General features: G+C 41.9%; 1 protein-coding gene across 1 annotated transcript in view; it reads left to right on the forward strand.

Annotated features, from left to right (window-relative positions):
• The window catches only part of pnpla7b (patatin-like phospholipase domain containing 7b), a 331,521-nt gene that overhangs the window by 187,375 nt on the left and 131,677 nt on the right, over positions 1 to 12,469 (forward strand). The window contains exons 24-26 of the mRNA XM_073052200.1: positions 7,617 to 7,785; positions 8,450 to 8,632; positions 12,249 to 12,367. Coding sequence (XP_072908301.1) covers positions 7,617 to 7,785; positions 8,450 to 8,632; positions 12,249 to 12,367 — 471 coding nt within the window. The remainder of the gene's footprint in view (positions 1 to 7,616; positions 7,786 to 8,449; positions 8,633 to 12,248; positions 12,368 to 12,469) is intronic.

Genomic DNA, 12,469 nt, shown 5'->3' on the forward strand with positions numbered 1-12,469 from the left:
GAGGGAATAGCATCTGAAGCTGGGAGATGATAAGTAGAAGTGACAAAGGGATGAAAAATAGGGAATCTGAATGGAGAGGACAGTGAAGAACAGTGGATCTTATTTCTTCCTTACCTAAATCTCAATAACATAACTGAGCAATATAGCAAACAAATAGCTAAGGTAGGGAAAGGTGCATCGAATGAAAAGTCACAACAGGGAATTGTAGGAAAAGTGCAGTAAGGTGTCGTGAGAGCAATGATCATTAAATGGTTAAAGCCCACTGAGTCGTAATCTGTGCTGATTTTAAAAGATCAGTCCTTCCTTCTGTACTCTTTTCCCATAGCCTGCTTATTATTTTCCCTCAATTGCCCTTGCTATTTCTTTTTGGAAGGCCTTGTTGCTCCACTTCTGATACCCTAATGGGCAGTTTCAGATCATAATCAGTTAAAAATAATCCTTGCGTCACTCTGCATTTTTGTATATCACTTTAAATCTGTGTCCACTGGTCCTTGAACTACCTTCTGAAGGGAACAGCGATTTTAGTAAATTATTTTATTAAATCTGTCATGATCTTGTATATTGAAGCTATGAGACTGCAGTTCTACTAGTGCATAGTAGTTAGTAAAGCTGTTGCCCACAGTCCCAGTGATCCGGGTTCAGCTGTGACCTGGTTTGCTGTCTGTGTGAGCTTGAATGGCCTCCCTGAAATTACATGGGTTTCTCGCAGCTGTTCTGCTTTCCTCACACATTGCAAAGGTGTCCAGGTTGGTAGTTCATTGCCCACTGTAAAATGCTCCTGCTGTGTGAGGCAATGGCAGTGTCTGAAGAAAATGTGGAGAGATTAAAACAGGTTATAGTAGAAGTTCTGTTAAAAGAGGGTGCTTGATGACTGGTGTGGAATTGGTGGACAGAGGGATCTGTTTCTCTGCTGTACCTTTCCATAGCTCTCTTTCTATCAAATATCCTCTCAACCATTTCTGCTGCTGGAAAAATAACACCAACTTCCCCACTAAAGTAGCCAGAGTAGCTAAAATCCCTCATCTCCAGATCTGTGATTTGGTATGTGTTCCAAATTACTGCTTTCTTCCAGAGATTTTCCCAAGGAATCAGAAACCAAAAGATCATGACAGGGTCAAGCTCGAGCTGCACAGTTCAACCAAATGACAAGAAATGTTTAGCAGAGAAGCAGTAAATTTACTGAGAACAGATAACTAAAGGTTAGAAAGGGAGGACTGAAGGGAATGGTGAAGTTTGGCAGGGGATGAGGCTAGGTGGTGTGATGGGAACAAAGATCACAGATAGGTAATGAAAAGCTGCAAGAGCCTCTGCAGTACATTTATTCACTCCTCAATCTCCAACTTCCTCAATTCCAAACCCACTACCATTATATGGAACCACAAGAGGATTGTTAACAAGCTAAAGTATCATAAATGTGCTTTTCAAAGACACTACTCACTAATTTTCGTGCTACCTGCAGTATCTGCTCAGTTTCCTGATTTTATTAGAATATTTTTCGATCTGTCATGTTTCAGTTCTGAAACTGAACCTCAACTAAGTTATCAGTGTGACCATCCAACAGTGCTGATACATTATTTTCTGCTTTTATTTCAGATTCACAGTAGGTAGATAATTATTTTCAGAGATATGATCATAGTATTGCTAAGCCCATTCTGGGTAATGCTAACCTACATACATCAACAGCAGGGAGGTTAGCAATCAGAAGACAGAACTTAAAAAGTAAAATATCCAGATCTGGAGGGAATAGAAGCACTTTGCATTAGTACAGGAAACTTATCATCTGAAAGGCAGTGGAAAGAGATTCAATGACCTGGATTTTTCTTTAATGTATGTGGGAGCTTGGGACTTCTGTGCAAGCATTTTGTGGGACTCCAAACGATCTGGAGGACTCTTGACCATTGATCTCCTGAGAGTGTTCTGACGCTGAAGTCCTCATGGAGTCCAAAGCAGAGCATTAATTTCTTGAAATATTCCAGCACCTGTACTTTTGAAATTAGACCAGGTGGAGTGTCAGCAATCCATGTCACTTCCACAACAGGAATGGCTGAATGTTTAAATATCTATAATTGTCATGGAGATACAGCACAGACACAGGCCTTTCAGCCCATTGAGTCCATATTGGCAATTAAGGATCCATTTTATCAGTAAGCCCAGGGGTTCCCAATCTGGAGTCCATGGGCTCCTTAATGATACTGGTCCATGGTATGTGAAAGGTTGGGAATCGCTGCCTTAACCCATTATTCTCCCCACATACCCATCAACTTGCCCGTAATTTTAATTTATTTATTTGGGGAATACAGTGCAGTGTAGGCCCTTTCAGCCAATTGGTCTGCACCACCCCAGTAATCCCCGACAACCCCGATTTAACCCTAACCTAATTACGAGACAGTTTACTAAGACCACTTAACCTACAGAGAATCCTTGGTCTGTGGAAGGAAGCTGGGGCATCTGGGGAAAAGCCACATGTTCCGCGGGGAGGATGTACAGAGACTTCTTATAGAAGATGTCAGAATTGAACTCTGAACTCCGATACCCCGAGCTGTAATAGCATTGTGCTAACCTCTATGCTACCGTGACCAATTAGGTAGCAACCAGCACATTTTTGGGATGTGGGAAGCAACCGGAGCAATTGGTGGAAATCCACACGGTCCAGGGAGAACTCCGCACAGTCAAAAGTGGAAATCAGGATTCACCCAGAGTCATGGAGGTGTGAGACAGCAACTCTACCAGCTGTTCCACTGTGCCATTGAAGTATTTTCTATTTCTTTGCATAGTTTTATTCAATCATTGTTAAAATGATACAATTGATTTCAAGGTGTTTGAATGTGAATGGCAGATAAGTGTTTGACAGCTGGCTAAGCTTGAAGTTGGTGACTTAGCCGGCTGTTACGGTATTCTGTGTAGCATTTGGTCAAACTTTACCGTGTTTTGCCAGTAGCCCCTGTACGCCACAGGGTCTCCTTGACAAGGCTGGAGCTTGTTTTTTTATGAGGAATTTGTTCCTGAACAATCTGCCCAAAGAAATATTGGATCTGATGTGACATGGGGTGTGCTGAGCTATGGGTGAAGGCTGTTGACCCAAGATCCTGGGAAAGCTGCAACTTTTAAAAGGAAGTGGAATGTGAACTTCAAAAGGTGAAGCTTGCAGAGCAGTAAGAGAAATAGCAGGGCAGCAGGATTAGTTTTAAGGAGTTTATGAAAGCTCCCTTCTCTAACGTATGCTGAGTTAATGCCTTTCAATAACAATTCCTCTTGCAAAATGTCTTCATTCAGTATCCTGAGATTCCAGCGGTCTGTCATTTTAATTCTCCCTTCCACTCCCCATATGACCTATGGATTGATGGTCTCCTGCACTATTCCAACAGGACCCAACACAGGGTTGGGGATCAGCCCCTTGTCTTCCATCCAGGCACATGACAGCCTTCCAGCCTCTATAGTAAATACAACAATTTCAGATAACCCATTTTCCCTGTATGAGAAACGCTCAGTTCCCCTGTGCATTATTCATCTGTAAAATTAACTGAATATTCCTCACTCCACAGACACTGCATATTCCAATCATTTCCTTTTTGGTTTCTAATTGGGAGAGATTAATCTATTAAAACCAGCACAGATTACAACCCAATGGGTTTTTAATAATTTTATGATCATTGCGCTGATTGTGATACTGTGGAAGCCTTACTGCACTCTCCTACAATACTCATTTGTGACTTTTCATTGGATGAGCCTTTCCTTATCTTAGCTATTTATTTGATGTACTGCTTATTTATGTTATTGAGATCACTGTTAGGTAATGAAAAACCTAGATGCAGAATCAGAATCAGGTTTATTATCACCGGTATGTGATGTGAACTTGGAAGCAGCAGTTCAATGGAATATATAATATAGGAGGAAAAAAACACAAAATAATAATATAATAATAATAATAATAATAATAATAATTAATAAATCAATTGCAGTATACATATATTGGACAGATTAAAATTTGTGCAAAAAACAGAAATAATATACCCTTGTATATTAAAAAAGTGAGGTAATGTCCAAGGGTTCAATGTCCATTTAGGAATCAGATGGCTGAGGGGAAGAAGCCGTTTCTGAATCGCTGAGTGTGTGCCTCCTGCCTGATGGTAACAGTGAGAAAAGGGCATGCCCTGGGTGCTGGGGTCCTTAATAATGGACGCTGCCTTTCTGCGACACTCCCATACGCCCTCTTGTCACCACCTGAGATTCTACCAACAATGGTTCTATCATCAGCAAATTTATAGATGATATTTGAGCTATGCCCAGACACCCAGTCATGGGTATATAGAGAGTAGAGCAGTGGGCTAAGCACACACTCCTGAAGTGCACCGATGTTGATCGTTAGTGAGGAGGAGATGTTATCACTAATCTGCACAGATTGTGGTCTTCCGGTTAGGAAGTCGAGGATCCAATTGTAGAGGGAGGTACAGAGGCCCAGGTTCTGCAACTTCTGAATCAGGATTGTGGGAATGATGGTTTTAAATGCTGAGCTATAGTCGATGAATAGAATCCTGACATAGGTGTTTGTGTTGTCTAGGTCAGTGGTCCCCAAGCTCTGGGCCGCGGACTGATACCGATCCGCGAAGCATGCAGGAGGGGTGCAGCAGTAGCCGGTTCGCACCCAGCACATCCTTAAGAAAAAAGCTGAAATAAACAAGCTGATTAATTAGGTGCCACCCGGCAAGCAAATATCAGCCCAGATCAGAGGCGATTGCTGAGTGCGTCCCGGCTACCGCTGCCTGCATGCTTCGCGGATCGGTGTCGGTCCACGGCCTGGAGTTTGGGGACCACTGGTCTAGGTGGTCTCAAGCTGCGTGAAGAGCCATTGAGATTGCACTTGCCATTGACCTATTGTGGCGATAGGCAAACTGCAATGGGTCCAGGTCCTTGCTGAGGCAGGAGTTCATTCCAGTCATGACCAACCTTTCATTGTCCCCTCTTATCAGATTCCCTTTTCTTCATCCCTTTGCCACTTCCACCTATCATCTCCAAGCTTCTGATGCTATTCCCACTCTCCTCCCTCCTTCTTCTGCCTATCACCACTAACCTCACCTGGATCCACCTATCATCTGCCAGCTCTTACTCCGTCTTTTTAAACTGGATACCTTTCATCTTTTTTTCCAGTCCCGATGAAGCATCTCAAACTGAAATGCTGACTGTCCACTTCCCTCCGTAAATGTTGCCTGATGTGCTGAGTTCCTCCAGCACTTAGTGTGTTGCTCTGAGTCATCTAGTCTGTAGTGTTCAATCCTGGGAGGCGCAACACCATATGAATGGAGCAGATTGCTAAATATCACGGTGAATCACGATGAAGTATCCTACAATAGGGAGTCTTAAGGACTGGACTGAAATTCCTGCATGCTGGATTATAACAACAGAGAGCAAACTCAGTAGATCCAGCAAGTTATATGTCCGTGTTTCTGGTCAAGACTGTGCATTAGGACTGAAAGGGTAAGAGGAAAGATTGCTGGTATTTAACAGTATAAGGGAGGGTGGGTTAGAGGCTGGTAGGTGGTAGTACAGAAAGGTAAGGGAATGATGAGCAAATGAAACCAGGTGGGAAGTAAGAGTGCAAACTTTGAAGTAAGTTTATTATCAAAGTACATATGTCACTATATACCTCCCTGAAAGTTCATTTTCTTGTGGGCATACTCAATAAATGTAATAACCATAAAAGAATCAATGAAAGATTGCACCAACAGAGTAGACAACCAGTGTGCAAAATACAAATTGTGCAAAGACAAAAAGAAATAATAATAAATAAGCAATAAATATTGAGAAGAAGAGATGAAGAGTCCTTGAAAGAGAGTCTATAGTTATGGGAACAGTTCAGTGATGGGGCAAGTGAAGTTGAGTGAAGTTATCCATCCAGTTAAGGAGCCTGATAGTGAGGGGTAATAACTGCCCCTGAACATGGTGATGTGAGTCCTGAGGCTCCTGTACCACCTTCCTGATGGTGGCAGTGAGAAGAGAGCATGATCTGGGTGGCAGGTCCTGATGATGGATGCTGCTTTCCTGCAAGAATGCTCCACGTAGATGTGCTCAGTGGTGGGGAAGGTTTTACCCATGATGGGCTAGGCCATGTCCATGACTTTTTGTAGGATTTTCTGTTCAAGGGCATTAGTGTTTCCATACCAGGTTGTGATGCAGCCAGTCAATATACTCTTCACCACACATCTATAGAAATTTCTCAAAGTTTTAGATGTCATGTCGAATCTTCACAAACTCCTAAGGAAGTAGAGGTGCTGTCTTGCTTTCTTTGCAATTGCACTTATGTGCTGGACCCAGACCTGGTCCTCTGATAGGAATTTAAAGTTGCTGACCCTCTCCACTGGCTCATGGACTTCCAATTTCCTCCTCCTGAAGTTAATAATCAGCTCCTTGATCTTGCTTACTTTGAGTACAAGGTTGTTATTTGGCACCACTCAGTCAGATTTTCAATCTCCCTCCTGCATGCTGATTCGTCACCACATTTGATTTGGCCTATGACAGTGGTGTCATCTGCAAATATAAGTATGGCGTTGGAGCTGAGCTTAGCCTCCCAGTCATAAGTGCAAAGTGAGTAGAGCAGGGGGCTAAGCACACAGCCTTGTGGTGCAGCTGTGCTGATGGAGACTGTGGAGATGTTGTTAATCTGAACTGACTGGGATCTGCAAATGAGGAAATTGAGGATCCAATTGCACAAGGAGGCATTGATGCCAAGATCTGGAGCTTATTAATTAATTTTGAAGGGATGATAGTATTGAATGCTGAGCTATAGTCGATAAAGAGCATCTTGACGTATGCATCTTTGCTGTCCGGATGTTCCATATGTGAGTGAAGAGCCAATGAAATTGCACCTGCTGTGGCAGTAGGTAAATTGGAGCGGATCCAAGTCGCTTCTCAGGCAGGAGTTGCTATGTTTCATCACCACCCTCAAACAGTTCATCCCAGTGGATTTAAGTACTACTAGACCAAAGTCATTGAGGCAGGTTACCACGTTCTTCTTGGGCTCTGGTTTAATTAGCACCAACTTAAAGCAGGTGGGTACCTCAGACTGCTGAAGCAAGAGGTTAAAAATCTCAGTGAACACTCCAGGCTGTTGATCAGTGCAGGTCTGTAGTATTCATCCAAGTACCCCTCTTGAAGGATGCTTGCATGTCAGCCTCAGAAACTGAAATTTCAGGATCATCGAGGTATTACCCCTGCCTCTGTGCTGCATATATTGACAAACATTTCTGTCCACCTTGCCACAAAATGTCAACTTGTACCTTTCACCTTCACAATTTCTGTTGGGTCCATTGAGCTCTTCTGGAGTTCTGTCTGTTATCCAAGATCTCAGCATTTTCAGTCTCATGTGTCGGTCACTTAATTGTGTTTGGTTTTTCTTTTAGTCACAATATAAATATTGCATTGTCTCTGTCCTTCCACTGCTTGGAATATCTGGCTTTCCATTCTATTTCCCTTGCTCTCTTGTTCCCATTTATACTGTGGTTTTTGTTCTGCAAGTGGTTTCTCACAAGCTGTTTGTTTTCTCTTCTAGAAGACTGACCAAGGTGCTGTGGGCTTTAGTTGCTTTGTTCCTGAGATTTATTATACCTTTCTTGTCTTTGTAGTATTCATGAGTATCGGCTGTCAAGCTGGCTAGCACAACAGGAAGATATCCATCGAATAGTGTTGTACCAGTCTGATAGCAGCATGACTCCCTGGACCCAGCGCTGTATCAGACAGGCTGACTGCATTCTCATTGTTGGACTGGGAGAGCAGGAGCCAACTGTTGGAGAGGTGGGTCCAATATTGAAGTTCTTTGAAAATACGTTCAATCATGCACCTGCCCACTTTCTGTTGTTTGGCTTTGAATACCAGTGGATTTTTGTTTGTCCTTGGGTAGAATGACATTTGATGCGATAAGGGTGAATGATAGTATTAAATTGGTCCTTAATAAAACTTTCTGTCACATTACTGCTCTAACTGGAGAGGTTCAGTTTCCTTTACTGCCTGCTGATTTTTGTCTTCTCCACACTGTTTCTCAACTGAATGGTGATAACTACTATACAGAGGAATTACTGCACCTGTCGTGCAGTACTGTGACTTGCTATGAAACAGCTCGAATGTAATGAGAAGCAGCCATTCTGCACCTTGTTTCTGCTCCCCTTCTACTACCTCAGTTCACTAATGTGATGGAATAATTTTTATGGATGGCATGCTAAACAATTTTTTTGCTGTATCTCAGTACAGATGATGATAATAAACCAATTTTCCAATCAATACACTGATAGTGATCTATTGAGGGTTACATGCCACAGTGGCCTGTGGCTGCACGTGAGAGACTAGTTCCACCTTTTCTAGGCTTAAGATTTGCATGGCAGCAAGACAGTGATGCTTCAGAGAATTAATCTTTAAAAAAAATGTTTGAAAGACACAGTCCTTTTATGTGGTCTGTTTACAGCTGGAGCGCATGTTGGAGAATACAGCAGTGCGAGCCCTCAAGCAGCTTATCCTTCTCCACAAGGAGGATGGGCCAACACCATCGCGGACCGTCGAGTGGCTCAACATGAGGAGTTGGTGTTCGGGTCACCTTCACCTCTGCTGTCCGCGCCGAATCTTCTCTCGCAAGAGGCTGCCTAAACTGGTAAGGAAGTGTTGGTTTAATTAAATCAGAAATATTATAAATGTCTTCATGGAACTCATTTCAGGGAGTTCCATGTCTGGAGCTCTGTCTTATCCAATATTTGCACTGTATATCAGACTGCCCTTTGTACATGATAATACACAGTTTCCCTCTCAACCGAACTCGATATAAGCAATCCTGTGGGTCCAATCCAGTTTTCCATTCAACCCCTATAATAGTTGATTCTCCTGATTCAATACATCTCGCCACTTGCATTTTAGGGACAGATTCAACTGATTTGCCATCCTTAGTAACAAGGAATCTTAATATTGTTGAAAAAGGGATAAACTAATTTTAAGATTTATTGATTCTTTTGCGTTTTTCATGAAGCAATAAAATAACTGAATCCATGGATAAAGATCATCCTCTGTGCTCAGTTCCTGCCCATTGCAAATTATGGGGAGCAATCCGGAAGCAGCTGCATGTGGGGTGGAAAGAGTTTCAAATCTAGATCTGTCGGAGATCTATTCTGTAGATAGCATAGTGCCCGAAACAGGGTTTAAAGCTGGAATTACCAATGGCAGCGTATTCAATGTTATTTTTTCCAGTCTGTATTTCATTTCACTGTGATGAATAGGGAAATAAAGGCTTTTCATTGAAGATCTGAACATGCTTTGACTGTCAAATAACGTTTAAGCTGAGGGTGCAAAACTTGTATTCTTTGCTTTAGCAAATTGCATATTCAGTGAATGGTTTTGGACACTTTCTTTGCAGTTATTACAGGTGCACACATGTATGGTCTGCAGTTACATTTCATGTATGATGCAATAAGTAAGAGGGTTGAGGGTGTATTTCATAAGAATTCACATCCACTCAACATGGTGAATGCAGATAATCATGAAATTACTGTGTGAAACTGTGAAGAGCTCAGAAATAATGACCATCTTGAATTGTATTGCAATGGGCATGAGATGGCGTATGTTAATTGTATAGAATTTAATACAATATCTTGATAACGTAAATTCTGAAGTTTTTATTAGTGTTTTGAAGAACAATTTGCTAGTAAGCCTCTAATCTCTCCTTAGATTAAGGCAATTGACCAAAAGCTTGGTTAGTGATGCACGTTTTTAAAGGAGTGTTTTAAGCTGAAAAAGAGATGGAATTCCAGCACCTAGGAGCCATGGCACTTGGAATCTTGGCCTGAGTGGTAGAGGTTAAGATGATATTTACTGTATTAATTCAAGTGTGTGCTAAAATAAATGTAAGCTGTACTAAGAGTGTTGACAACAATATTTTAGCAATGTTTATATTAAACATTTCTGGTCAGTGGGTGCTGTGGAGCGAAGCATCTGTTATATTCTCTTATGTGTTTTAACAATTATGATCTCTGTAAAATTGTTGAAATTTTCCAAGAAAGCAGTATTGGCATGAAATTTCATTTGACATTATGTCTAATTCCCATGAAAATTAAATTAAATTCTTTCCAGCAACAGCGATCTAAGCAGAAATAATTGATTAAACTTGCTACCTGTAAATAGATTGAGTTCTAATTACTGTATTAGATTTAATGTGCAGCTACAGAGAAAGCAATGACCTGACCACCGAGGGCAGTCAGTAAGCAAGTGAATCCCGTCCTGTAAACTTGAAAACTATTTGGCGTGGAAATTAGTTTGTACCAAGCAAATTAAATATTTGAGTGGTTTTGAATTAAAGTCGAGTTGAAATTCCTACATTGGAAAAGCATCAGCTGTGCCAAAATGAAAATGATTGATTTAAGCACTACTAATCCTTGGAGCACCAGATAGAGTTGGACAATTGATATTTAAGTTGACTGTCAAGGGCAGATGAAGGAAATGGTAAGGATGAGATTTAATAATTTTAGCTCTGTAGTGGTGGCTACTTTGATTGGATGTGGCTTTGCACGACGCAGTATTACTGGTACGTCCATCTATCTTCGAGTCACATTGACCTGACCCATTTGTTGTGTGAAGAAAAAAAAATCACTCAGGCACTGCAGTTTTCCAAACCTAGCTCAGTATTTGTTGAAGGTGAATAGCCTCAAGGTTGCAGGAGTTTCCTTTAACTGTTGCCAATGGAGTTCATTGCCTGTGTTTTAGAATTGCTCATTTCCATTGCATAGCTTATTCTGGTTAATTTACGTAAAGCCTAATTCAGTGGGAGAGTAACAGTTAATGGGTGAGCACTTGTACTTTTTGGCAATTCACATCTTTTCAAACTCATTGAGCTTGTTGGAGATTTTTCAGGTGTAGTCCCTGTTATTGAGCAAGAGACGTTAATTTATGCTGTGACCAAGGGGCCGAAGTACAGGAAGTCCCCGAGTTACAAACGTCCGACTTACGGACAACTCGTACTTATGAACCGAGGAAGGAGAACGCTGTCCGCCATTTTAAGTCGGTTTGCGATGCCGTCCGCCATTTTAAGTCATTGCCATTGACACTGTTTTGAGTGGTAAACTTGGTATTTGGCTTAAATTTTTCTTAGTAAGATTCACCCTGACCCCCCCCCCCCCCACTGTTCAGGTCGGCTGATGGCGCAGTGAGATCAGTGCCAGGCTCAAGAACGGGGGTTTCCGAGTTTGATCCAGTGATAGACCACTCCTGTGCCGGGTTGATGTCGATCCAGTGACTCCCATACCATCCGTGCCGGGTTGATGTCGAGCTTGCAACTCGACCTCGTAAAAAAAACACTGCCACCTCCAGTTTAAATTCCCATGCGGAATATTGTGGAGGATTAAATACCCAAACCCCACACAGCCCCCACTTGTCCCATTTAACCTGTCTCAGTGCGGTGGCCCTTAGGACCCAGCAGACCTTGGGAGCCGGTGGAGCTCGGGACCCGCCGCCCTCAGTATTTCTGTTCCATTGACGGGAAGCGATCACGATTGAAAATAAAGTGGAAATAATAAAGCATTTGGAAAGAAGTGAAACACCATCAGTCACTGGAAAAGTGTTAGGCTACAGTCGGTCAACAATCGGAACAATTTTAAAGGATAACAGATAAAGTGAGAATAATGGAACATGTGAAAGGCCCTGCCCCGATGAAAGCTACAATTATTACTAAGCAACTCAGTGGTTTAATTATTGGAATACATCCGTTTCTTAAGTGTTTTGTATGCATAGAAAGGTAAAATATATGCTATATACTAAGACAAACGTTTGACTAACTGACACTAAATAATACCGGATGTAGTTGTTCCGACTTATGTACAAATCCGACTTAAAGACGGACTCAGGAACGGAACTCATACGTAACCTGGAGACTGCCTGTATTAAAGGGAGATGATCCTGAATGATGATAATTTATTTTGGAGCAGGCAAAGCTATGTTCATTGAGCACAGTCACAATGGTGAATCTAGACAATATTAGAGTTCCCGGTGAAACCCAGTGTGGTGTGGACGATTATTATTCTCATAAAGTAGCCCATTTCAGAATATTGGAAGTATTCTCCTTCCTGTCTCCTGGAATAGAATTGCAATGAAAGTTAGGGTCTCAGCCATTGTGAAAGCACATAGAGTAGTTATAATTTTGAAATTATCCATGTTACAGACATTGGGAACATTTACTCTGTTGTCTTTGTCATCTACTGCTTGTGATTTTTGATCCTATTATCTTTCAGCTTGAGATGTATGAAAGGGTCTGTCAGAAGGCACCTGACCGTCACTCAGACTTCTCCCGTTTGGCCAGGATCCTGACAGGGAATTCCATTGCATTGGTGTTAGGAGGTGGAGGGGCAAGGTGAGTCCTAACAGGTAATTGGGAGAAACTCTCTGATTTAAAGCTTCACATATACCTCCAGCCACAGTGAGGCTCAGGTCCCATCCTTAACAACATCACTAA

This window comes from Hemitrygon akajei, chromosome 7 (genome assembly GCF_048418815.1).
Source record: "Hemitrygon akajei chromosome 7, sHemAka1.3, whole genome shotgun sequence".
NCBI lineage: Eukaryota > Metazoa > Chordata > Chondrichthyes > Myliobatiformes > Dasyatidae > Hemitrygon > Hemitrygon akajei.